Source organism: Protopterus annectens, chromosome 7.part0 (genome assembly GCF_019279795.1).
Source record: "Protopterus annectens isolate FY-2018-M chromosome 7.part0, PAN1.0, whole genome shotgun sequence".
NCBI classification, from domain to species: domain Eukaryota; kingdom Metazoa; phylum Chordata; order Ceratodontiformes; family Protopteridae; genus Protopterus; species Protopterus annectens.
Window position 1 is genome coordinate 1518824467 of NC_056739.1, and position 24732 is coordinate 1518849198.

The 24732-nt window shown below is 35.7% G+C and overlaps 1 protein-coding gene across 1 annotated transcript in view; it reads left to right on the top strand.

Moving 5' to 3' along the window:
* SYN2 (synapsin II) overlaps positions 1 to 24732 on the top strand; it is a 1726111-nt gene that overhangs the window by 1490819 nt on the left and 210560 nt on the right. Inside the window, exon 10 of the mRNA XM_044078054.1 lies at positions 14082 to 14231. Within this exon, the coding sequence (XP_043933989.1) occupies positions 14082 to 14231 (150 nt within the window). The remainder of the gene's footprint in view (positions 1 to 14081; positions 14232 to 24732) is intronic.

Consider the following 24732-nt stretch of genomic DNA (forward strand, 5'->3'; position numbering starts at 1 on the left):
ATGTGAATAACCCCTCACTTCCATTTAATAGCCTTGACATATCATTTCTTTAACAGAGGAAAAAATCCTCAGTCTCAGGAATTTCCCTTTCATTCTTGACTTATAGGACATCCTAACTTTTTGAACTTACCACCTCATAAATGAATCACCAATGCTTATTTGCCATGAACCTGAAGACCAGAAGCCTTGCTAAATGTATCAGATGCTTGTAAACCACCTTTCCAAACATGTTCTGCTTCATTCAGCAGCTCCATATAATCTTACACAAACAAAATAATGCTTTTAAAAACTGTTGCTATTCCCTGTCTTTTAATTCTTCTAATCTTCTGTGTCATTTCATCTTTAACAATAAGAACTGTAAAGGACAGAAGATCCTCAGGCCTAGTTCCTGTCTCCACTCCTCTTGGGGCAGTCCCCATCTGACTCTAAAGTGAATACACGAGTCATTGAATGTCACAAATCCACAGTTAAGTCTCTGTCCCAGACCTACCTCCTTTAATTTAGCAGATAAGCTGGTCTTCCACATTTACTTATTTGTTTGTTTATTATCATTTGTTTACTGTGATAGTCTGATTGGGCATAAGGCCCCTTTTCAGCAGAGACGCCAGGGAGGAAAGCTTCACCATGTTTACAAAAGCTTAAAGTAAGAAACAAGAGTATAAGACTGATGAAAACAATACAAACAACTGTACATTAATAGCTAGAAGATAAAAAGTGCACATGTTATACCAGTGTAAAGGCAGTCCTAACTATTAAATCAAAAGAGAAAATAAACAAAATATCTTAAATATTATAAACAGATAAGTAGCGTTAGTACAGTACAGAAATCCCTTATTTTCATTCCACATGTTACAGATGTGGCTAAAGGCCTTAAATAATCAGCAACACAAATGGAAAGAGTATGACGTGTGAGCAGTCAACAATAAATAAGTACAGCAGCTAGAGTACAGTGGCCATTATTAACAATGGTTTCTACATTTAGGCCTACATACAGCATTCATAGGTGAGTGATCTAACTGCTGGAGGTGGGGTAAGACAGACGCAAGGAGCAGCTTATAGGTTAGTGATGAATTGGGATAAGTAGATGGTGGGCTATTGAGTTACAAGATAAAAGAGTATATTGTGAAGTACAGTAGAAGGTCAGCAAATAGATGCAGATATAATGAGAAGAAAAATAAAACATAGTGAAGTAAGTCTGATGAGGTGTGTGGGAGAGAAGGTTTAATGGAGAGGGAAATAGAAAATGTATGGGAGAGAATATTTTTAAGGTCTAACAAAATGCATCAGTGACCATCAGATCTATGGCTTTACAAAACCTACTGACTCCTTTACCAGATATAGCATTGTTTTTTTTTTCCTAACTAAAACATCAGCATCCATACAGAGAGAGTACTGCCCAACATTAATAAGGGAAAATACCTGCAATTAGCATGATGTGCTCTTCCTTCTTTCCATATGGGTAGAACTATTGCAATAACTTCCTTTCAAGATGGTGGCACATTGCTTCTCCCTTACATGGTCCACCAATGCTTTATAGAAGTTCACTAAAGGCCATCACCTCCATATACTTTCTGCTACATTAACATGCAAATTGCATTAAAATCGTACCCTGACTAATTTCATTCTTCACCTGGTCTACTTCTCTCTGAGCCAACTAATGTGACTCTTTCCTGTCTAACATCGCTATATCGCATGCAATATCTCTAAATTTTAACATCTCTCTCAACCAGACTCCTGTAAATTTAATGTTATTAAATTTTCTGGTGTTCCCTCCATCCTAACAAATTTTTCATGAAGAACCTTTAGTCAGGCTGTGACACCCCTGCACTGGCCCAGTAACCTCAATCCTCACCACTGGCAGCAGTGGAGAACCTATACACTGGGTAAATGGCAAGTACACACACACAGTAAAGTGCAATTTCCCTTAAAAGCACACAGAGATCACAATTAGTCTGAGGCTGATTTCTCCCTCTTTCTTCAGCTCCCCAATAAGACTCCCTAATGGCACAGCTATAGGTTTGAGATCTCAGCTGAGCTGAGAAGTAAAACTTAGATCTCCAGTACCCTCTCTGTCCAATCAGCACTTTGTGTCCCTGCCCAAGTAACTGACACACAAACTCTTTTAGATTTGCTTTATATACAAACACACACACACACACACACACACACACACACACACACACACACACACACACACACACACACACACATACACATGCACTCTCCTAGGAAAGGCTGGCATAGATTTATTAGCTGTGTCCCCTTCTGCCCAGACTATAAAGTAGTTTCCACTGCCACCAGCCACTACTTATCAGATACTTTAAGGTCCTTACCAAAGAGTGTCCAATCCTACTGTGTAATGTTAATATTAATCCAAATGGTAGTCTGACAAAGAGCAAGGCTATTTAGAAGTGGCCTGTACAGTGTCACCAAATAGATATGCAAGTACTCTAAGAGCTCAAATATCTCTAAACAGATCTGCCACAATTAAAATATTTAAATATATTTAATAATAAATAATAAAAGAACAGGACAATACTCTGTAAGTAATCAGTTACATCAGAGGTCAAAATCACAGGAAATATTTAAAACAGTAAACCCAGCAACATTTCAGGACAGTCTCAAATAAATAAAGAAAACATTTAAGCTACACTTTACTATACTCCAGTCTGAATCTAAAAAAGTTACCATGCCCTAAAACTTACAACAAGGCACTTGCAGATGTGGTGATCAGTGGATGTTCTTGTTAGGTCAAAGACAAAATACAAAAATGCCCTGTCTCTCTCTCTCTCTGAGAGAGTTCTTAAATTAATATCAAATATTACTGCTGGGTCAGCTTGGATGACATCACTTTTTGTCACTTGACTTCAATTCCCGAGATAAACTCCCTTTGTCAGAAACTAACAAAATTGTAGCATCTCCCTGTGAAAAATACATATTTTTTCAGATGTTTGCAGATCCTGGAAGTCATAAACAATAAAACATGTCTGCATCTCAAACCTAGTAATTACATTTATTTCAAGACAATACAACAAACTTCTAGCTCTAGACATTGTGTGTGCTACTGCACTGAAACTGAGAAATAACGTCTATTTTATTATGTGGCTATGAAACAATTTAATTTCAACTATTTTCTCTGAATTTTTTTCAAGTTAACTACCTGTGTTCCAGTTTCCATTAAACATATACATCTAAACAGTCACAAAAGTGCAAGTACATTCCTGTTCTGTTCCAATAGGGCATGTTGTGGTTACATTTTAGCTCAGTACTTTATGCACACATCTGTATAAAGGGGTCCTGATGGAGAGATGAAAAGTCAGCAAGCAAAGGAGCATAGTAGTGCTGAAACTGAATTAATCCTCATCTTGGTGAGTACCTTTGCGAGGTGGACCCTGTTTTTCACAAAATCTCATCAAGGCGACACTGAAATATAGACTGTATTTATATAGCATATATCATGGACAGAAGTAAATCAAAAATAAAAAAGATAGTTGGGTGCACAAGACCCAGGATAAAAAAGTGCCCAATCCTGGTAGGCGCACTGGTGCCACGACTGGAAAAAAATTACAGTGTAGAATCCTCAAAATACAGAAACAGTTCTACAATGGGGCCAGGCCAGGCTCAGGGGGAGGATGGCCCAACCTGTTGTAGAAGGAAGTAGTAGTCCACAAAAATGACAAAAATTAATTGACCAAAGAAGAGCCATAAAGGCAACAGAGTGGACTATTGAGGATAAGAAAGAAATTATGTATTATTACTATTATGTAAAAAGCCGAGAATTTCCAGACACAAGATACACAAAACGATTAAGAGAGAAATTAGAGGAAAGAAAAATATTTCCGCAGGAAAAACTGTCACAAGCTTCAAATAAAAATTTGCTTTCATTAACACAGCAGATTTTTGAAAAACAGTATATAGATCAAGAAACTTTGATCTCTTTGGAAAAAGAAGCCTCTGAGGAAGTGAGAAAATATAAACAACAAAACCTAGAGATATTTGAAAAATATAAAAAAGAAATATGGACATAGGAAAGAAAGAGAGATTTGATTTTGTTTGTATTTGTTTGTGTCTTTCAACTTTTCCCGGTTAGGGGTCACCACAGCAGAACTCCGGTTCGCTAATGATTGGCAGTAGAGTTTTATGTGCTGGCTTGCTGGCCCTAATGCACAACCATCAATGGAGGAACGCCCGTTCACGCATGTCACCACACAGAAGATGCTCTAACTGAGAATCGAACGGGCAACGTCTAACTGTGAGGCGACAACGCTACCGCAGCACCACCACCGCAGTAAAAAAAGAGAGATTTGATATGGTGCAATATTTATGCAAAGGAGAAAGCCAAGTTAATTAATATACAGAAGGCAGTTTCAAAGATATTCGAAGAAAAATACAGGCAAAGGCATCCAGATATGGAAAATTTCACAATAAAAAGATTAAAAGCACAAAGATTTAATGTAGAAAAGATGATTAGTAAAGTAGAAGTTAAAGAAATAGAAGTTGAAGTTATGGAGTGCCTGCGAAGTGAAGGATTTAATGCAGAAGTTCTAAAACGGACTACATCCGTACAGGGATGGGAGGGTGGCCTAATGGTTAAGGTGTTTGCCTTACAAACACAAGGTACAGGGTTTGAATCTCACAGGGGATAATTGGCTAGGCTTAAAATGGCTCGCAAGGGCAATTAGCCTAGTACTAATCTATGAATCTATGAATCTATGAATCACAGCATGATGGAGTGAGTCCCCAGAATAAGGAAAAGCAAGAAGATCAGGAGACATGTGAAGAAGAAATATGGACATGGGAAAAGAAAAGAGATTTAATATGGTGTAATATTTATGCAAAGGAGAAAGCAAAACTAACTAATACAAAAAGAGCAGCACCAAAGATATTTGAAGAAAAATATTGGCAAAGGAATCTGGATATGGAAAACTTTACAATACAAAAAATAAGAAGACTAAGAGGAAAAGTAGAAAAAGAGATTAGTAATGGAGACGTCAAAGAAATAGAAACTGAGGTAATGGAACAGCTGCAAAGAGAAGGATTCAGTGTAGAAAATCAAATGCAGAAAGCACCACAACAGGATAGAGCAATGGATATCCAAATTAAGGGGAAACCAGTGGAAAAGGAAGCAACAGGTCAGGTGCCATATAAAGATATTTTGGAGCCTTCCACAGGAAATCAGTATAAAAGTTCACTTGAAGCTAGACAGGAAGGAAAGAAACAGGAAACTGGAAACTCTGATGCAGTCAATGTTGAGCAGTGATAGGCAAGTGAGTTTCCATATGACAAAACAACAGATGACACAGGATGAAATTGAAGAGAATGTGCCACAAGAAGATGTTATAGAGCTTTCTATAGAATGCATGCAGGAAATGGAAAACAAGGTATGTGCCCTCAGTATGGAAGAAAAGGAATCAAGATAAGAGTTGCTTGATTTAATAGACAAAGACAGATATATCAAGATCAATGAGAGAAATAGACTGCAGAAGGTTAATAAAACCCCAAAAGTCAGAAGCTTGATAAAACAAATTAACACAGTAATTAGGACTGTCCATAGAGATCCATGCAATATAACAGAGGTAAACAGAATATATTATTGTGTTGCTAAATTAATAACTGATAAAATTCTACCACAGGAACATAGGGTAGCGAGGGAAAGGGGGGGTGAAAGTGAATATCATCATGGAACTATCGAACAGAGAAAATTATAAAGCAGCTAAGACAAGAAGTGTCATTGTTATAAGATTATAGAAGAGGGAACAGATCAACAAAAATATTAAGAAAGATAGATATGATAAAAGCAATGTGCAGTATTAGAACAGACCAGGATCTATTATGCACTATTGGAGATAACAAACTAAAAATGTCATAACAGACGGAAAGACTCAGAAGATAAGAAGATAAATATAAGGGAAAAGCACAAAATAAGCAATTTACTGATGACCCAAAAAGGTTTTATAGAGAATTGGGAAATAATGTAAAAAGGAATTGATAGACCGCCGAAAAAAAGAGGAAGTAGAAACATTTTGGAGAAGTATCTATGAAGATCCTGTGGAACATAACAAAGATGCTAAATGGATAGAAGAAGTAAAAGAAAGAATAAGAAGTTTAAAGGTGCAGGATATGAAATGGGATGAAATAACAGCCACAGACATTGAAACAAAGTTGAGAAAAGCCTCTAATTGGAAAACCCCAGGCCCAGATGCAGTACCTAACTTTTGGCTTAAAGTATTAACTTCTTTACACAAGGATCTAGCCATGAGTAAGAACTATTTATATGCATACCCCGAACAGACACCACAATGGTTAACAACAGGAAAAACAATGCTCTTACTTAAGAGTGAACCTGCAAGTTACCCTAAAAATTATAGACCAATAACTTGTCTTCCAACGATGTATAAACTATACACGGGGATTGACGCTGACAGAGTTTATAGTCATTTAGAAGAAAACTCAATTATGGCAGTAGAACAAAAGGGCAATAAAAGAAAGTCATATGGAACAAAGGATCATTTGTTGTTAAATAAAGTTATAGTGGAGAACTGTAAGAAAGGGAAGAATCTAAGTATGGCATGGATTGACTATAAAAAAGCATTTGATAGTATCCCACATTCATGGATAAAAGAGTGCTTAAAAATGTATAAGGTACATCCTACAATGATTGATTACATTACAGTAACCATGGAACAGTGGCAGACCACTTTGCAATTAAGCCATGATAAAGGACAGATTATTATCCCAGGGATAAAAATCCAAAGGGGGATATTCCAGGCTGACTCCCTCTCACTGTTGCTATTTTGCCTTGCCATTAATCCATTACAATGTTTACTTAAAAGCTAAGGTTACGGCTATAATTTGGCTTCTAGAAAACAACAAAGTCTAATGACTTCTCATCTTCTATTTGTCAATGATTTAAAATTGTATAGCTCATCAGATGAGGAACTGAAAGCAAAGCTGCAGGTTGTCAAAACTTTTTCAGATGATATTGGAATGTCATTTGGTCTTGATAAATGTGCAAATGCAACTTTTAAAAAAGGAAAATTGCAGCACCAGGAAAACATCAGTTTGGGACAAAAATGTGATATAAAAGAACTTGAGCAAGAGGGGGTGTAAAAATACTTGGGAACTGATGAAGGATCAGCAATAAAACATGAACAAATGCAAATAAAGCTTAGTAAGGAATACTTTAGAAGACTTAAATTAATTCGGAAAACAGCATTGACACCTAGGAACAAGATCCAAGCTATAAATCAATTTGCTCTTCCTGTCCTAACTTATAGTTTTGAAGTGATTGACTGGCCCCAAAAAGTGCTGGATAGATTGGATATTAAAACAAGAAAGATGATTCATGCTCACCAAATGATTTATAAAAATCAGTGTATACCAAGATTGTATATTCCCCATTCTGAAGGAAGGATGGGCCTCCATGAAATTTATTACATGTATAGATCTGCAATCGTGGGACTCCACACATATCTACTGATCTCACAAGATCCAAATGTGGTGAAAGTTTTGAAACATGAGGAGAATAAATCTAAGATGACAACTCTGCTTAATTTAGCAGAAGCATATCGACGTCAAGCAGGAATGGAAATCAAACCAGAAGTGGATAAAAACTAGGCAGCAACTGAATGTGCTAAAAAAACACAAAAGAAAGAATATAAGTTGAAGGATCAGATGAGAAGGCAAGAAATGTGGAAAAAACATAAATATAGTTGCAAGTATAGAAAACTTCTGGAAGAGCCTCATGTTGATCAAGAACAAATGCAGGAATGGTTAAGGAGTGGTGAATTTACATCAATAAATTAAAGGTTAATATTGGCAGCCCAAGATAGTGGGCTACATACACGCTGATTTACTAAGTCCATTGAACATGTGGGAGAAACAGACATATGTAGGTTTTGTGGAACCGAAGTGGAAACAGTCACACACCTTATTGCTGGTTGCGACTCTCTAATGGCAGAGGGACTGTATACTGAAAGGCATAAATGTGGCAAGATTGTTACACTGGAGATTGTGCAAACATTATGGTATCAAAGTGGCTGAAAAACACTGGAAACATGAGCCACAGAGATTCATTGAAAATGATGAAATTTATATCACATGGGATCACTCAATATCAACAGTCCAAAAGATAGATGCTAGAAAACTGGATATAGTGGTCCAAGAAAAGAAGACAAAAGTAGCATTGATCATTGAAATCGCCACACCTAGTGACTACAGTGTCTTGCGTACAGAGTGAGACACAAAATCATAAAATACCTCAATCTGCAGGCAGAAATTAGAGCCATGTGGAAGAAAGATACCCAGACAGTTCCTACTGTAGGAGCAACTGGTCTTATAAAAAAAAGAATTTACAGTCGTATTTAGATATGTTACCAATTCATGTAACACCATACAAATTGCAGAAGGAGTCATTACTGGGCACATTGCGGGTGCTGTGAAGAGCACTTTTGGCTAACATCAAAGAGTGAAACAATACTAATTTCATGAACTTTAATCATACTTTGACTTAGGAATGGGGTCCATTCCTGTCATGGTATTAGAAACCCAAAAGTCTTGGAGAAATTAAAGGCAGAAACTGTATAAATCATATCAATATTTACAAATGACATAAAATTATTTACAAAATTCCATATAGCTGGGCTGGCAGTATTTCCCTTTGTTACACTGGCTTCCATATAACTGCGGTGGTGGTGCTGCGATAGCGTTGTCGCCTCACAGTTAGACATTGCCCGTTCGATTCTCAGTTAGAGCGTCTACTGTGTGACGACATGCGTGAATGGGCATTCCTTCGTTGAAGGTTGTGTGTTAGGCCCGGCAAGCCAGCACGTAAAACTCTACTGCCAATCATTAGCGGACCGGAGTTCCGCTGTGGTGACCCCTAACTGGGAAAAGCCGAAAGACACACACACACACACACACACACACACACACACACACACACACACATACACTGGCTTCCATATTTTATTTTATTTTCCTCTTTTCTCCCATGTTTTGTATCCATTTTCTTCAATCATTCTCCTTCTGGAAATAACAAATTTTAGATATACCACCACAATCATCTTCTAATAAATCTCTCACATCTATCTTGTTCTACAACCAACCAGCCATTTCATTCACGCTCCATACAATGGATTTCCACCTCCATCTTTCTTGAGTCCCTTTCCCCATCACCCACACACTTACCAATGGGGAACTGGAATCGTAGAACACAGCTGGGGAACTGCAGCCTAAGAATATGAGCCTGTGGGGGGTGCTGATGGAGGGGGTGTTAAATACAAGAGTAAAATCACCTAGGTTAGGAATAGAGCACTGCCTAAGTGCAGTTCAGATTGTGGCTCAGGGAACAAACAGCTGGAATGTATTCTGTGTAGCAGGAATACAGTGGATAGTTGAATGCAAGTTACGGCAAAATTTCAAATGTGTTTGTACTTCCTAGTTTATATGTATGAAATCTGTTGTGGTTTTTGTGGACAAGCTTGTCTGCCTATGAGGGAATATGCACATGTTTATAACATGCAGAAATCTTATAATAATATATATAAAATTGCTGATGTACTTACCCAAGAAAATAATATATTTGATATTATTTATCTTGGGAGTAACAGGAAAGACTATACTGCAGATTTATGGTATTAGAAACCCAAAAGAATTGGAGACAGTAAATATATTTATAACTTAGAAAATTGATGTAATGCTTTATTGCAGGCAGTTCAAAACATTTTAAAACATTTACCACAACACTATATTTGATAAACTGAAGACAGGCAGATTACTTTTGTGGTTTTTTAATATTTATGCCACAAATTATTAAAGTTTGCTTTTTATGACTATTCCTCCTTCACAAAAATAATGAAAAGTTAGTGCTGTGCTCTAGAAGGCTTTAACATGTCTTTAGGCCTAACAGGATCCTTTTATCAGGACTTATTAAGTTATGTGTGTTAGATATAAAGCTTAAAAAAACAATCATGCCTAGAAAGGGAAGTGAATTTGTCAGTGTATGTAAAGAAAGTGTACATCTCAAGTGTTTAGTATGACAACTATATTTCAGAGATGTTTGTGTGTGTGTGTGTGTGTGTGTGTGTGTGTGTGTGTGTGTGTGTGTGCGCACAATATTTTTGCCTATGTTTCCTTTATTTGTAACCTTTTTACTTGCTGTTTTCAGGCCTTGTTAAGAAAATTTTGCAGTCAGCCTAATATTAAAGACATAAAACTTTTTAAAAGCAGAGTGTTTTCAGAAAATGGGCAAACTATCCCCTTATACTGTTCCGTATTGACAAGCCCATAAAAAAGTTGAAGTGTCTCATGACTACAGCTAATGGTGTTAGGCTTTTTTGGCCTGAATGCCTTAATAAAGCTTTATAAAATGAAAAATGTCATTTGCATTCATAAGCCATGAGGCTGAAACATTTGTATGTCCTTATGGGTTAATTTCCATATTTCACATGGGCCTCTTTCAAAGGAGATTTAAGGTATTATACAGTGAACATTCTGGTTTATAAAGATCTTCTTGAATTTGTCTCCCTGTGTGGCTTTTCAGTGTGACCTTATTACTTCTTGTTTTGATCGAGTGTTAAGGTTGTACTGACTGCTACTCTCATGGTTAGTAGTGCTAGAAAGCTATATTTTATAATAACAACTCTCTTGTCATGAATAAAGCACAGATGTCAAACTGTGAGTAATAGTAATTTTGTATTTATTGTTAACTTTCTGATACAGGCAGCAGTTTGGATTCAGAGTAAATTGAACATGAGATTATGCATTCCCAGAATTAAAAAAAAAATTAATTTCCTTCAGTATAAACCAAGGCTCAGGTTCAGACTATTGGCTGTCAGGCTGCGCAACCGAATTCGCTTAATATTCATCGCTCACCTTTCCAAAGGTGTACAGAAATGTCATTGAAGTGCTGGAACTGACATGTCTAAGAGTAATCAGGCTGGGAAAAATGCACTGCCACTAGCTTGGCAGTCATTTTAATGCAACTGGGTATCTATGGGCATCCATCCTAGATCTGCGTGTCTGAACACTCTCTGCTATATAACATCTCTCTGAATGTTTCCTGTAAGGGCAGATTTTAAATACTGTTTTTATATACTTAGAAAGTTGCTAGAATAACAGAATTTGTGTTAGCATGCATTTTCTGAAGGATCTAAAGCATGAAACTCAAATACTCCAATGTATGTCATTACTTACTGACTTCAATCCTTAGGCATTTGCCAGAAAACCATACATTTTATGTGGAATAAACTAAAACTATGAGTCAAAATTTTTGATATTCTGGAAAAATCTGGACAGCTGAGAGGTATGAAAGGAAGCCTGTGCATTTAAACTCCAATAAAGTTGCTAAGCTGAACAGATCATCTTCAGTGTTTGCAGGGTTTTGTGCCATTTTCAACTGTGTTCATTCTGGTCTTTTCTGTGCTTCTCACAGGATGATTCTTTAGATTTTATGGTTGTTTAAATGACAACAGGGTCAATAATTCTTCACAGCATTTTCTAACCATTGGCGTTATGCTTCCCTGATTCTGGCAGTGTCAGTGATCTATTGCATTTTAACGAGGGATTCCAGAGTCAGTGATCTATTACCTTTTAATGAAGGATTCCAGAGTTAGTGATCTATTGCATTTTTATGAGGGATTCCAGAGTCAGTGATCTATTGCATTTTAACAAGGGATTCCGGAGTCAGTGATCTATTGCATTTTAATAAGGGATTCCAGAGTCAGTGATCTATCCCATTTTAACAAGGGATACCAGAGTCAGTGCTCTATCGCATTTTTTATGAGGGATTCCAGAGTCAATGATCTATCGCATTTTAATGGGGGATTGCAGAGTCAGTGATCTACTGCATTTTAATGAGGGATTCCAGAGTCAGTGATCTACCAGATTTTAATGAGGGATTCCAGAGTTAGTGAACTAATGCATTATAATGAGGGATTCCAGAGTTAGTGAACTATTGCATTATAATGAGGGATTTCAGAGTCAGTGATCTATAGGATTTTAACCAGGCATTCCAGAGTTAGTGTGTGAAAATATGCTCTGAGGCTAGAATCATGCAATAATGTTATCACTGCTGCTGACATGAGAATCCATAGATGTTGTATTGAAAATATAACTTTAAGCTATTGAAAAGTGGTTAGCATATGAAAAAATATTAATTAAAAGCACGCTTATGAGTTTTCATTTTAAAACTACAGTTGTCTACTTATGGCAATTTCACTATGCATTTCATACAGAGCAATACAATGATTCATCTAAATATTTAGTGGTGAAGAACAAACCCACTGAAACACAATCTACATATCATTTTATCCTATTATCAGAACAAAACATCAAGCACATCAGAACTGAACAAAATACAAACATGTGAACATCACCCAGTATTCAACACCAATTGATACAATACTAAAAATAATATAAATCACTAAATAGTAGGAGAGAGACCTCTTGTCTCACCAAGCCAGCACCAAACTACAGCATACCATAAAGTGCAACGTATGAAGTTAAAGCACCAATGGCATCGACACCCCCTCAAAGTTAGCTTGTGAAATCTGCATTTCATTACATGTACACAGTAGTGGGGCATGTATGTATAACATGTACAAACACAAAGGAAAATAAAGCACTCCATTTGTAGTGTGAATGTAGACCTTTCTAAAAAACAGTTAGGCTGCAAGTTGCACCTTTGTGTGGTATATATATATATATATATATATATATATATAAGCATACACATAGTTAAGGTGAACAAGTGCTCAAAAAATATGGTGAAGCACATACTTTTAAATTTGTTATAATTGACCATGTTATAGCAGATCCATGAGGTGGAAATATAAAGGCTCAGTTGAGCAAAAAAGAAATAACATGGCAAATTCTTACAGATGCAGCTAGAGAACCAGGGTTAAACGAGTATATCACTATAAAACCTATTCTGAAACTGCGTTAGTATAGTGACAGATATGTTTAAAATATATTTTATTACTACAGTTTTGTCATAGAGATGATTTCATATTGAAAAATTAAGTTGTTGAGAATGTTACATTTTGTACACATAATATAAAAATATCCATTGGTTGACATAAATATATTGGTTGACATATATACATATTGATCAATATAAAATTGTTTTTTCAATAACCATCAGCCTACATTTACATGTATTGTATTACATAATTGTTAACATATTTTTATTTACTTTTATATGTATATTTATGCAGTCTTTTTATAAGAGTAGATTTCAGTTTTTTATATGAATTGATTTTAGTTTCATAGTATGTATAGGAAATAATACACAAACCATAGTTGAGTAACAGTATTTTTATACATGTTATAATTGATTATTGGATTAATACTAATGAAATTAATTTTAACACCAGCTGAAATTCATTGTAACCGTGTTACTTTAAAAAGTTATGGTGGGCGGATTTTGGAACCAAAAAGTTTTTAAATAAACTGTTAGAACAAACTGTTAGGTATTCTGATGAAGTCCACATCAGTGTGGATGAAAGCGCTTAATACGAACAAGTTTGTATAAGTTACGGTCTATTAAAGAAGTAATTCCATAATTCAGCTTTGGATTTCATTCATTGTGCATCCATGATTTATTGATAAAAGTTTTTTTACTTTGTGTTTATTTAAAAAACATAAAACAATGACTGATGATGTGTTTGTGTGCAGAACAAAAAAATAAATGAGTCTAAAGAGAGTATTATGGACATAGCATCAGGCCAAAGTGGCTGAGAGTCTTCAAATTATACAATGTGGCTAGTAATTCTACTAAACATTATCACATATTCATTAGTGCATCGTGTTATATGGTAGACCATGCTCATAATGTTCCTGTTAAAGCAGTACAGCTCTTCCTGAAACCAGAAGTCATCACTGCTGTACAGTGAACAATGTCAATAACTTGCTCTATGAAACTGAATAGCAATGAAGAAATATATTATTTGTATGTACTTTAGTAATAAAGATCACAGCTAGACTTACAAGAGTTATAAATATGTATACCACTTATTGTTACAGTTACAGAAGTCAAAATTTACATTTAACAACTGATCTTCTTGTGTTTGTGGTTTTAGGTTATGGACTGTGCAATGCCACTAATTGGAGAGCATCAGGCAGAAGATCAGCAACTAATAGCGGATCTGGTGATAGCAAAAATGAACCAGACTGTGCCAAAGACATCAGCTCCTTCACCTCAGAGACCAACAGCTACACAGCAGCCACAGGTAAGACAGAGACTATAGGAATCATACAAATACCGTGTGCAAAAATGTTTTACTTACATATGCTTCTTGAGCACATATGCACACACACACACACCCACACCCACACACACACACACACACACACACACACACACACACACACACACACACACACACGCACACACACACACACGCACACACACTTGTGCACACACATAAACACATACACATACATACATATGTGCACACAGAAATGTAGCACATGCACACAGGAGCGCGCACACACACACACACACACACACACACACACACACACACACACACACACACACACACACACACACACACACACACACACACACACACACAAGAAAACACACATATCATTCAAGCATAACTGGCAGCATAATGTTAGGTACCAGCATTCAGAAATTCAAGCTGTTGCAAATACAAAAAACAACGATTATCAGCCTAGACATAGAAAAGGCTTTTGATTCTATTAGTTGGTCTTATCTGCAAAGAATTCTGATTGGTTTTGAATTCTCTTCAGATTTTGTCAACTTATTAATGAAAATTTATAGTGGGGCACAAGCTTATGTGAAAATTGGATCATATCTATCCTCACCACTAGAAATCCTCAAGGGAACTAGACAAGGTTGTCTTTCGTCACCATTGTTTGCTCTTTCAATGGAACCTTTTGCTACATATATCAGAAACAAGCAAAATATAAAAGGCTTTCAAGTTAATAAGGACTATTAGCCTAAGATACAGTTATTTGATGATGATATTTTAACGCTGGGTGATATTGATGGTTCTTTGCATGATGTTATAAATACCTTAAGCAAGTTTGAAAGAATTTCACGGCTTAAATTTAATCATAATAAATCCAAAACATTACTAATTAACAAAAAGATCAACAAAAACCTAAGAAAGAATAGCCTGTTTAATTGGGAGAATGATGTATTAGAATATTTGGGTGTCAGTATAAAGAGTACATGGAAAGAGTCTGTTAACCTAAACTACAATAATTTAATAACCACCATTAGTGAACTAATCAAAAGATTGAATAAAATGTTCTTCACAATAGAGGATAGGCTCTCTTTAATTAAAATGATAATTTTAACTAACATTTTGTCTTATATACAGTCATTGCTACTACCCTGTCCCAAAAACGTATTTAAAAAAATTAGATTCCATACTACTTAAATTTTTATGGTTCCCCTTAAAAGCTAGGATTGCATATAAATAGCACATTAGAGCTTGGAACAGTAATGGGATAGCATTCCCTAGCTTAGATCTTTATTCCAAATCAGTTGTAATTAATGTAACATTACATTGGATCACACCTACCTATGTATCTGTCTGGAAAACAATACATGAGATTCATATAACTGATGTCAGAACTACAGAAAATCAGTTTAAGGAACAATATGGAATAAGCAGAGTTCATTGGTTTTACGTAAATTTTGTTAATTTAATAACAAGTCTGATAATTTTTCTTATGGCATTAATCAAATATTTCATAACTTTAAAAATATAATCACTTGTAATTACAAAATTAAACAATTCCTATTTCTTATATTCCCTATAGCATACTCCCCTGAGTTTCTTTCAACATCAATGTGATGTAAAAATTAAAGGAAAATAACTTGATATTCTGGCATCAATTTATTGAATCTGACTTGATTGTTGTCTATGTTCACATGAAGCTTTAAAAACTATATTTACTTATATAATTATCTCCTTACATCTCTGTCTGTCTGGGACTATTTTATCTCAGAAAAGGTAATTGCTGACTGTGTTTTCTGCAGTGCTGGTTGATGTTTTAAATGCAGGGAAGTAGTTCCTATCCCTCTATCTGTAACTTTTTTTTTCACTTTAGCATATGCCGTTGGGGTGTCACTTATACAGTGATAATTGTCTGGAGCCAAAGTTTACATCGCTGGGTCACTGTATGTAGTACATACTGAATGCAGTAGTTTAGTCACCCTGCAGACTCACACACAGTGAGTCCTTGTAAGGTTTTATTAATCATTCATTTTATATCATGTAGAGGCAAGGTTTACATCACTGTGTGGGTATTAATGTCATCGTTGTCCATTCATAGTTCAGACTTGCATGCACAGTAACTCTTTACAGATTTCTGTTAGGAAATTGATTTCTATTACTATATTTTCCTCTTACAAAAAGAACTAACAGCTGTAGTTACCACATTTGCGATGTTTTGAACATGTGTGGTTGCAGATGTAATTGAGAGAAATAAGAAAAGTTTGTAGTGTGTGTGAAGCATGTGAGCAAAGTGTACTTCAAATGTTAGAGAGACGATCACCCAGCAGTGTAAAATCTTGGCTCGAGATGACTGTCACTGCTGAAGTGATACCCCAACCCCATGTGCAAAATGGGAAAAGGGGTTGAGGATAGATGGAGCTTTTGTATCTGGTGATATGAAATAGCTGCTCCATGATACAATAGCAGCTGGACTTATTATTGTTAGTTTATGCTGGATTTATAACGAGTACTCTGGTTGGATTAACCAATCAACGTGCATGTTTTTCATGTTTAGCGATGCTCCATTGTATAATAGTAAATAATTCACAGTTACATTGCTTTATTAATCTACTAGAAATCACACTGTAGTATACCTTCTCTTAATCATACAACAGTGATTCTTAATTGTTTTTGTCACAAACTTTCTCTTCTGATTATATTTTTACTGCTATGCTACTTAAATTTCTGTTACTGTTTTTCATTGATCTAGAAATGTAATATATATTACACAATATCTACTGATTGTTTTGTATTTAAAGGAGTTCTCTCCACACATTTCAATATGGAGATGTTTTTTTTTTCTCTTATATATCCTATATATATTTTTGTCCATTCAGACTATCCTGGTAAACAAATGTAAAATAAAATAAATAAATAAATAAAATAAACTTACATATGCATTTTTTTCTTATATAGTCCTTGATCAAGAAATTAGTTTACAGAGATTTTCCATGAGAACAGCTTGCAGTGAGAGTCATGGAATTATGCAAGTTGAATGTAAGCTAATCAAAACTTTAGAAACTGTAGATTAATTAGTAAATTTCCCAAAATGTGAGAAAAGAGGAGAAATGGTGGGAAAATCAAGAAAGAAATAAGTATATAGAGGTATATACAGGTCAAAGTAAAGGTGCTGAGGTACGGGTTTAATTCAGGTAGAGATCTCCTTTACACTGAATGGGACTGGCATAGTGGTTAGCAAATCATGAGAGAAGATAAGTGCTACCCAGATTTTATATGTATTTGTTTATTTAATTATTAATTCACTGGCTGTGGATCACTCAGAATGTTACACGTTAATTAATTTAGGTGTTTTGGATCTCACTGACTAATGTGTTCTGGCATAGTACGTAAAAGGTGAGTCAGATACTTCTGTTAGATACTTCCCAACATGGACATAGCTCAGTCAGAGAGATGAAGATAAAACAAGTTAACAGATGATTCTCATACAAAGTTCCCAGAAAGTCTTGAGAATGAGTGAGGTATTTCACAAAAGTGGTGAAGAAGTAGAACTCCCGTTGTTGGCATAAACTGTGGTCTTATGTTTAGTCAGGATGATTTATGGAAGGCAAATGTATATTCTTTAACATGTTTAGCAATTCTTTGTGTTCTAATATGTTGAACAGAGCAATAACTAGGGTGGAAAAAATGGAGCAGCTACCTTGGGTACAAACTGTCAGGGAGGTGCAAATAGCAGGTGCAAGTAACAGCGAATTGCAGGTCAAATGTGAAGTACTGAAGCAGAAGTGTGCAGTAATTTAACTACAGCAAGCTGTTTGTTACATTAGTAGTAGTTGTTACATTAGTATGAAGTAGCTTGCTACAGCTTTGTTTTCAGCTTTGAGAAGATGTTAAGAGTATTTGAGGTGGGTGCCAGTTTGGGGATCTGCACAGGGCACCTGATGCTCTAGCTATGAGTCTGATGTCAAACTATGTTTATTCCAGGAATTATAGAATAATTTATGACAAAGGTTTGTCTGTTATTGCCTGAAAAGGTGGTCTAATTTAGCGACTGACACTTTCATTATTTCCCCAACAACTTCAATAAAATGGATAATGCTATCAATAGTAATATCAAAATACTCAAGTAAAACATGTGCTCAGAGAATAATAAGTTGTAACTAAGGAATTCCAGACAGAAAAGGTATTTCATTATTTCATTTTTATTAGTACACTAGCCAGGTAAACCCAGTAAGCACAAAACTCCTTTCAGAAGTCATTGGGGACCATTATCCTGAGTGTATATAAAACAGAAAACAGGGGAATATTGAATACAATAAACAACAGAATTTCAACCACAAAGATATAAAAAATAATACAGTTGGATAGTTTCTAACAGAGGCAGAAAACAATACTAAACTATTCTCACTAAATGTCCCTGACTGACTAAAGAATTACTGTTCCCTGACTACTTACTAAAGCATGGCAAACTGATGTGTACTGAGTGTCTTACCACAGCAAAAGCCAGATTATGTCTCCCTTGTCTGTGTGGATGTGTAAGATATATATCCTATCAGAAATATTTCCTCTCAGGTTCCAAAGTGCTGCTGTGAGAGCTTCAAAGACACCAGATGCTGTTGAGAAGATGACATCACCTCTGGTCACCTTAATCTGATACAATACATACACATAACTTTTCTAAGATCTGTGGCAGCATCTAAAAGCTATAACACAGTTTCAAACTTTCCACCCTTCCAGGGTTCTCTGATAAACATACACATTTGATCATTTATAACAGTACAACCTAATATACATGCATACATTCTTTCAGTCCAGCAGGACCTACTGTTGATGCATTTTTAACACAAGTAGCTTTACAAATATATTTTCAACTCAAATATCTGTACAAATCAGTGTGATAGTCAAATAACATAAAATTATTTTCAAAACTCTAGCTAGCTATGCTGGCATATGCACACATGTACTGCCCTACTCTCCCTGGCACACATGGCACTGCCTTATTACATCACAGCTACAAGCAGTAGAATGGATAGGAGAATCCAGTAAAAAAAAAAGAACTGTTATGCAATTCTTTACATGTAGCTCAATATGTGAGGTTTAGAAAGTAAAGCACATGCTTAAGTATAATAGCAGGAAGTGAACACATGCATAAGTATAACAGCAGGAAGTAAAACACATACCTAAGTATAATAGCAGGAAGTAACCACATTCCTAAGTATAACAGCAGGAAGTAAACACATGCCTAAATATAATAGCAAGAAGTACAAGTTTGAAAGCTTAGGTGTTCTGTGTTGTGGAAATTACAGCTATCTCAAGTCAATATAAGGAAGTAAATTCTTCAATAAATGTTAGGAATAGTTTCTTTCATTTCCTAACAGTAAGGAGGCAATGAAGCAAACTGCCACATGTGCTGTGGCATACTACAGGAATAGTTCTAGTGAACCATATTTCAGTTCAATAGTATAACACAGTGAACCTGTCCTCTTAGAAATGTTTCCAGATGTTCAGTTATACAAGCGTTTCACATTTAGAATTATATGAAAGCAAATTGCTGACATGAGGAACTCTAACCAGTATCTGATAAAATTAAGTGAAGGAACTTTATTAGATAACGTAATGTGGTATTTATTGGCTGTAGCTTCATAAAAAGTCACAGTTAATGATGGCATCTAAATGGTAAAATACAGATAGTTAGGCTTATAAGAACGGTCAGAAATAGTTTGCAATCAAGGCAAATTTTGTTTATATTAGGATGATGCAGTAAGCCATTACACAAATTAAATCTGCTGAGTCAGACATCAGATTCTATTTCCAATGCAGATGGTAATTGGGGGATCTGTTTTTTTTTTTTTTTTTTTTTTTTGTCTGACACTAGCCTGGTATTTTCTGAAATTAAGAGGCTAAGCTTGATTTACAATGTGTTCCTTCTACAGATATTTTAAGGAAGTAAGTGAACTGTGGACAAATCCAGTTCTACAACTAGCCAATTGCAAAAGACTGAATCTGGTCATATTGAGATATACAGTTTTTTGTACAGAATAAAGCAGTACTGGTAAACAAGCTGTGGCAGGAGAGTAAAAATGTCCTGGTAGGGCATACTTTTCCATGTAGTGTTAACTACTATGATATGGTAAAGGGCTTAATGTGCTATGATTAGGATGTGATACATTCTAACCCTCCAGTACTGGAAATGTGGAAAACTCTGAATGAAGTGTGATTTTACAAAATACATATGTTGTATGTGACATTGATTTTTATGGATTATATAAGGACCAAAACTGTGCCATATCATTGTCTCTTATAAAATATGCCAAAGGATCAATGTCCAATTCAAAAAGTTAGCCTTAAAGGTTAGCCCTTTTTTCTTCCCTTTCATATTCAGAAATGATCTAGGACACATAGTCTTAGTTTAACACATTAAAGTACCTGTATGTATCTGGATTAATTGGATATGACATTAAAAGCGTTTTAGTACTAAGCATGACTGTCAATTTGCAATGTCAAAATTCTTTACCAATATCTAAGTAGTAGAAAGGACTGATTTGATTTGCTTCAGTTATAGTTTATTTATTTATTTATTTATTTTACATTTGTTAACCGGGCCAGTCTAGCTGGATATATTTCCATTTTCAGTAGAGGCCCGGGGAGAAAAGCTCCAGCAAAATAGAAAATTAAAAATGTTGTTACATGGTAAATGAAAGGATTTAAAATAAAAGTACAAGTAATAATAACATACTGAAGATATTTACACTTGAAAAAGGGACAATAAAAAATGTAGCACAGTAAGATTCATAAGGAATTTTTCACATCAAAGTAGAAAGATTTCAGCAGTATGTTGATTAGAGTTCAAACAGTAACAGCCTTGCTTGCATGAATTAGCTTTAAAATGTTAGTAAGTTTATTTGGAAGAGGAAGTATCAGTAGTGAAAGTGGGTGGTTAGTCATGGTTGCTACAAGGGCATAACCAGTGCGTTTTGAGGTGTTTTTTGAGTTTTAGTTTAAAGAGAGGCAAGGAAGAGAGTAGAGTTAGTTCAGTGGGTAGCTGGTTCCAGTTTTTTCCCACTGTGTTAGTAAACAGAGAGTCACCAGCCATGTTGTTAGACTTGGTTATGCTAGCGAGTAGTTTGCTAGAAGAACATAAGAAATTCAGATTGTTATAGGGGATTAAGAGATTGGAGAGTATAGGGGTGGTGTTGGGTTGGTAAAATATCTTGTGGGCAATGGTGAGTTGGGAGATTATCAGATGGTTTTGGAATTCAAGCCAGTCTAGCTGCCAAAGATTCAGACAGTGGGGGGTTCTAAAGGGATTGCCAGTGGCAAATCTGGCGATGTTATTATAGGAAGTTGCTAGTTTGTTAAGATTATTTTTCTTTAGGTTAGTATATATAGGTGAGGTGTACAGAAGAGTTGAGATTAGATGGGAGTGAGCAATCTTGGTTCTGGCTTTTGGGGTTAGGAAAGGTTTGATTCTATATAAGGAGCCTATTTTTCTGTTGACTGTTTTAATGGTGTTATTTATATGGTAATCAAATGTAAGGTTATTGTCAATGGTAATTCCTAACAGTTTAGTGGTAGAGTCAGGGAATATAATAGTGCCATTATTGGAAGTGACTGAGAAATCTATGGGGGAGGACTTAGTAGTGGGAGTAAAGAGAAGGAGCTTGATTTTTGTGGCATTAAGAAGAAGGCAGCATTTTGTAAATCATGTTTCTACAATGTTAAAAACATTTTGAGTAAGAGAATGTAGTTCTGATGGGGAGTATGCTGAGCATACTAGCGTAGAATCATCTGCATATTGAATGTTGGTGGCTTGAGGAATTGCTACATGGAGGTCATTGATAAATAATGAGAAAAGAAGTGGTCGAAGAATAGAGCCCTAAGGGACTCTGAGGGTGACTGGCAGAAAGGATGAAATTTGGTTTTCCCAGAGAACTGCCTGTTGCCTGTTGCTAAGGTAGGATCTGAACCATTTAACAGCCTGAGAGTCAAAGGAAAGGGATTCAAGAATATTGATTAGAAGGGTGTGGTTTACCATGTTGAAAGCTTTTGAGAGGTCAATAAAGAGTGCAGATGAGAGGTTGTTTTTATTATGGTTTCTATTGATGGTATCTGTAAAGGATACAAGGGCAGTTGTGGTACTGTGTGATGGCCTAAAGCCATGTTGGCAGTTTGCTATTATGTTATGTTGAGATAAATGATGTAAAAGTTGTTGGTGAATGCATTTTTCCATAATTTTTGCTAAGGGTGATAAGAGAGCTATTGGCCGATAGTTAGAGTAGTCATTTGAGTTCCCACCTTTGTGCTGTGGGATAATGTGGGAGATTTTCCAAATGTCTGGAATGGTTCCCTCCTTAATTGTCCTATTTATAAGGATGGATATAGGGTAGGCAATTACTTTGGCTGCTTTTTGGAGATATTGTGACAGTAGCTGGTTGGCAGAAGGAGTACAAGGCTTGAGTTTTTGGATGAATTTATAGATGAGAGTAGTAGAGATGGGTTGCAGTTTGAATGCAGGTAGAGTGCCTGGTATGGTGGTAGGAAGGCTGGTAGGAAGGCTTGAGTTGTCAGGGATTAGCTGACTAGCTAGTGATTGTATGGTCTCAGTGAAGAAAGAATTGAAGGTATTGGCAGTTTGATGGGGGGTATTTGGATCGGCATCAAGTGGGGTGGGTGTTCGAGAGTGCCCTGGGGAAAGGAGTTTATTGATACTAGACCAGAACTTCTGGGGATTATTTTGGTGAGTTTGCTGCAGTTTACAGTAGTAGTTATTTTTATCTGTAAGTATTGCCTTTTTTGTACTATTTCTCAGCTGCCTAAAATTTAGTTGATCAGAGATATTTCTGTTAGCTCTCCACTTAACCCAAGCTTTGTTCCTAAGCAAAATTTGATGTTTGGTTTCTTTAGAAAGCCATGGGGCTGGGTTAGACTTCATTCTGATGGACCGTTTAGGCGCATGCCTGTCCAGGATAGATAAGAATTTAGAGTTAAGATACTTTACAGCCTCTTCAAGTGGTAGGGTTTTTAAAGGGTTCCAGTCACAGGGACTAAGTTCATTTTGAAATAATTCTGAGTTAAAGTATTTGGTAGAGCGTGCTATTCTAAAGGTGGGGAGGTTGGGAATATAATTTTTTTTCTCTTATGATGTATGTATGATGATACCTGATACTGATTTGTGTTTCAGGTAGAGTACAAAGCTACAGTCGTTCAGATGTATTAAGGATTGATGAGATAACTGAATTCCATTTTTCTACACTACCATATATAATTTGTAGTGTTGATTAATTATGTAAGCCTTACTGAGCAGCTATATTTAAGATTCATAACTGCTATAAAAAATGCATTGGTAGCTAGCCTTCATGAAGTGGTGGATGCTTTGTAACCATGCAACTGTATATTAAAGGATACTAAGAAGACATTTAAATCCTGCTCTGGGAAAGATATGAACATCTTATAAGGAAGAATAGTCTGAAGATAAAGCATTAAATGGTCATTTTAGAGCATGGCTTTGCTGTATGAAATAAAATAACAACATTGATTAACTGTGCAGGCCTGCATGGTCATTTTCCATTGTTTAATACTGCTGATAATGTAAGCGTTGATACTTGTCTTTTGGGCTAAGGATACGTTTCACTTTAAGCCTACTGGATAGTTTCTTAAACACTGCAATAACATTGCATATGATGACTCTCTGTATTCATATCACTGCCTGGGGACTTTCAGATTGGGAAAATGTACTCAGAAAGATAACGCACATCCACTTTAAACTTGGCCACAGCTAGGTGGTAGATGGCTGAACCCCATGGTCATCTATGATGTCTGCTAACTACTGAAACATGGATGCATCTTGTTAGCTCTGAGGTATGCTTACTTGTAGGGAACAGCAGTATAAAACTTTCTGTGATGCATGTTTAACTCCTGGCTCAAAAAAAAACTTACTAAGATTGGAATGATTTTTATTTTAATAACTAGTTCCTGAAGGATGCTTCTGTGTTTTAGTTATGCAAGCATCTTGATGGGATGTTAAACAGCTGAAACTCACAACTGGGATGACAAACCTTTTTTAACTTTCTCATGGGTCTTTTATTCTATCATAACACATTATAAGTATTTATTAAATACAGTGAATCAGCTACCATTAAGTTGTACTCTAATGTAAATTAATAGCCTCTGGAGTAACTGAACTGTTAGTATTTGTGCCTACTAAAAAGAGCATGGAAGAGCTTTTTTATATAGTGACACTTACTTCATTCATGTCTTGCCCTTGGTGCAGAGAGATAATGATGCCATAACATAACTTTGTCAAGTTTGCCTAGTTAGTTTAATGTGCACTGCATTAAGGGGATGCATATTCTGTAACTGTACGATTTGGTTAAATGTTTTAAACTGGAAAAACAATCTGTGCATTTTGAATACAACGTTATTTACAGAAAACATGCTTAAGTATTGTTCTAGAAGTTTAAGTATAATAGTGGCTGTGGAATTTGAAGCAGCATAATATAACAGTTAATGATGGTGC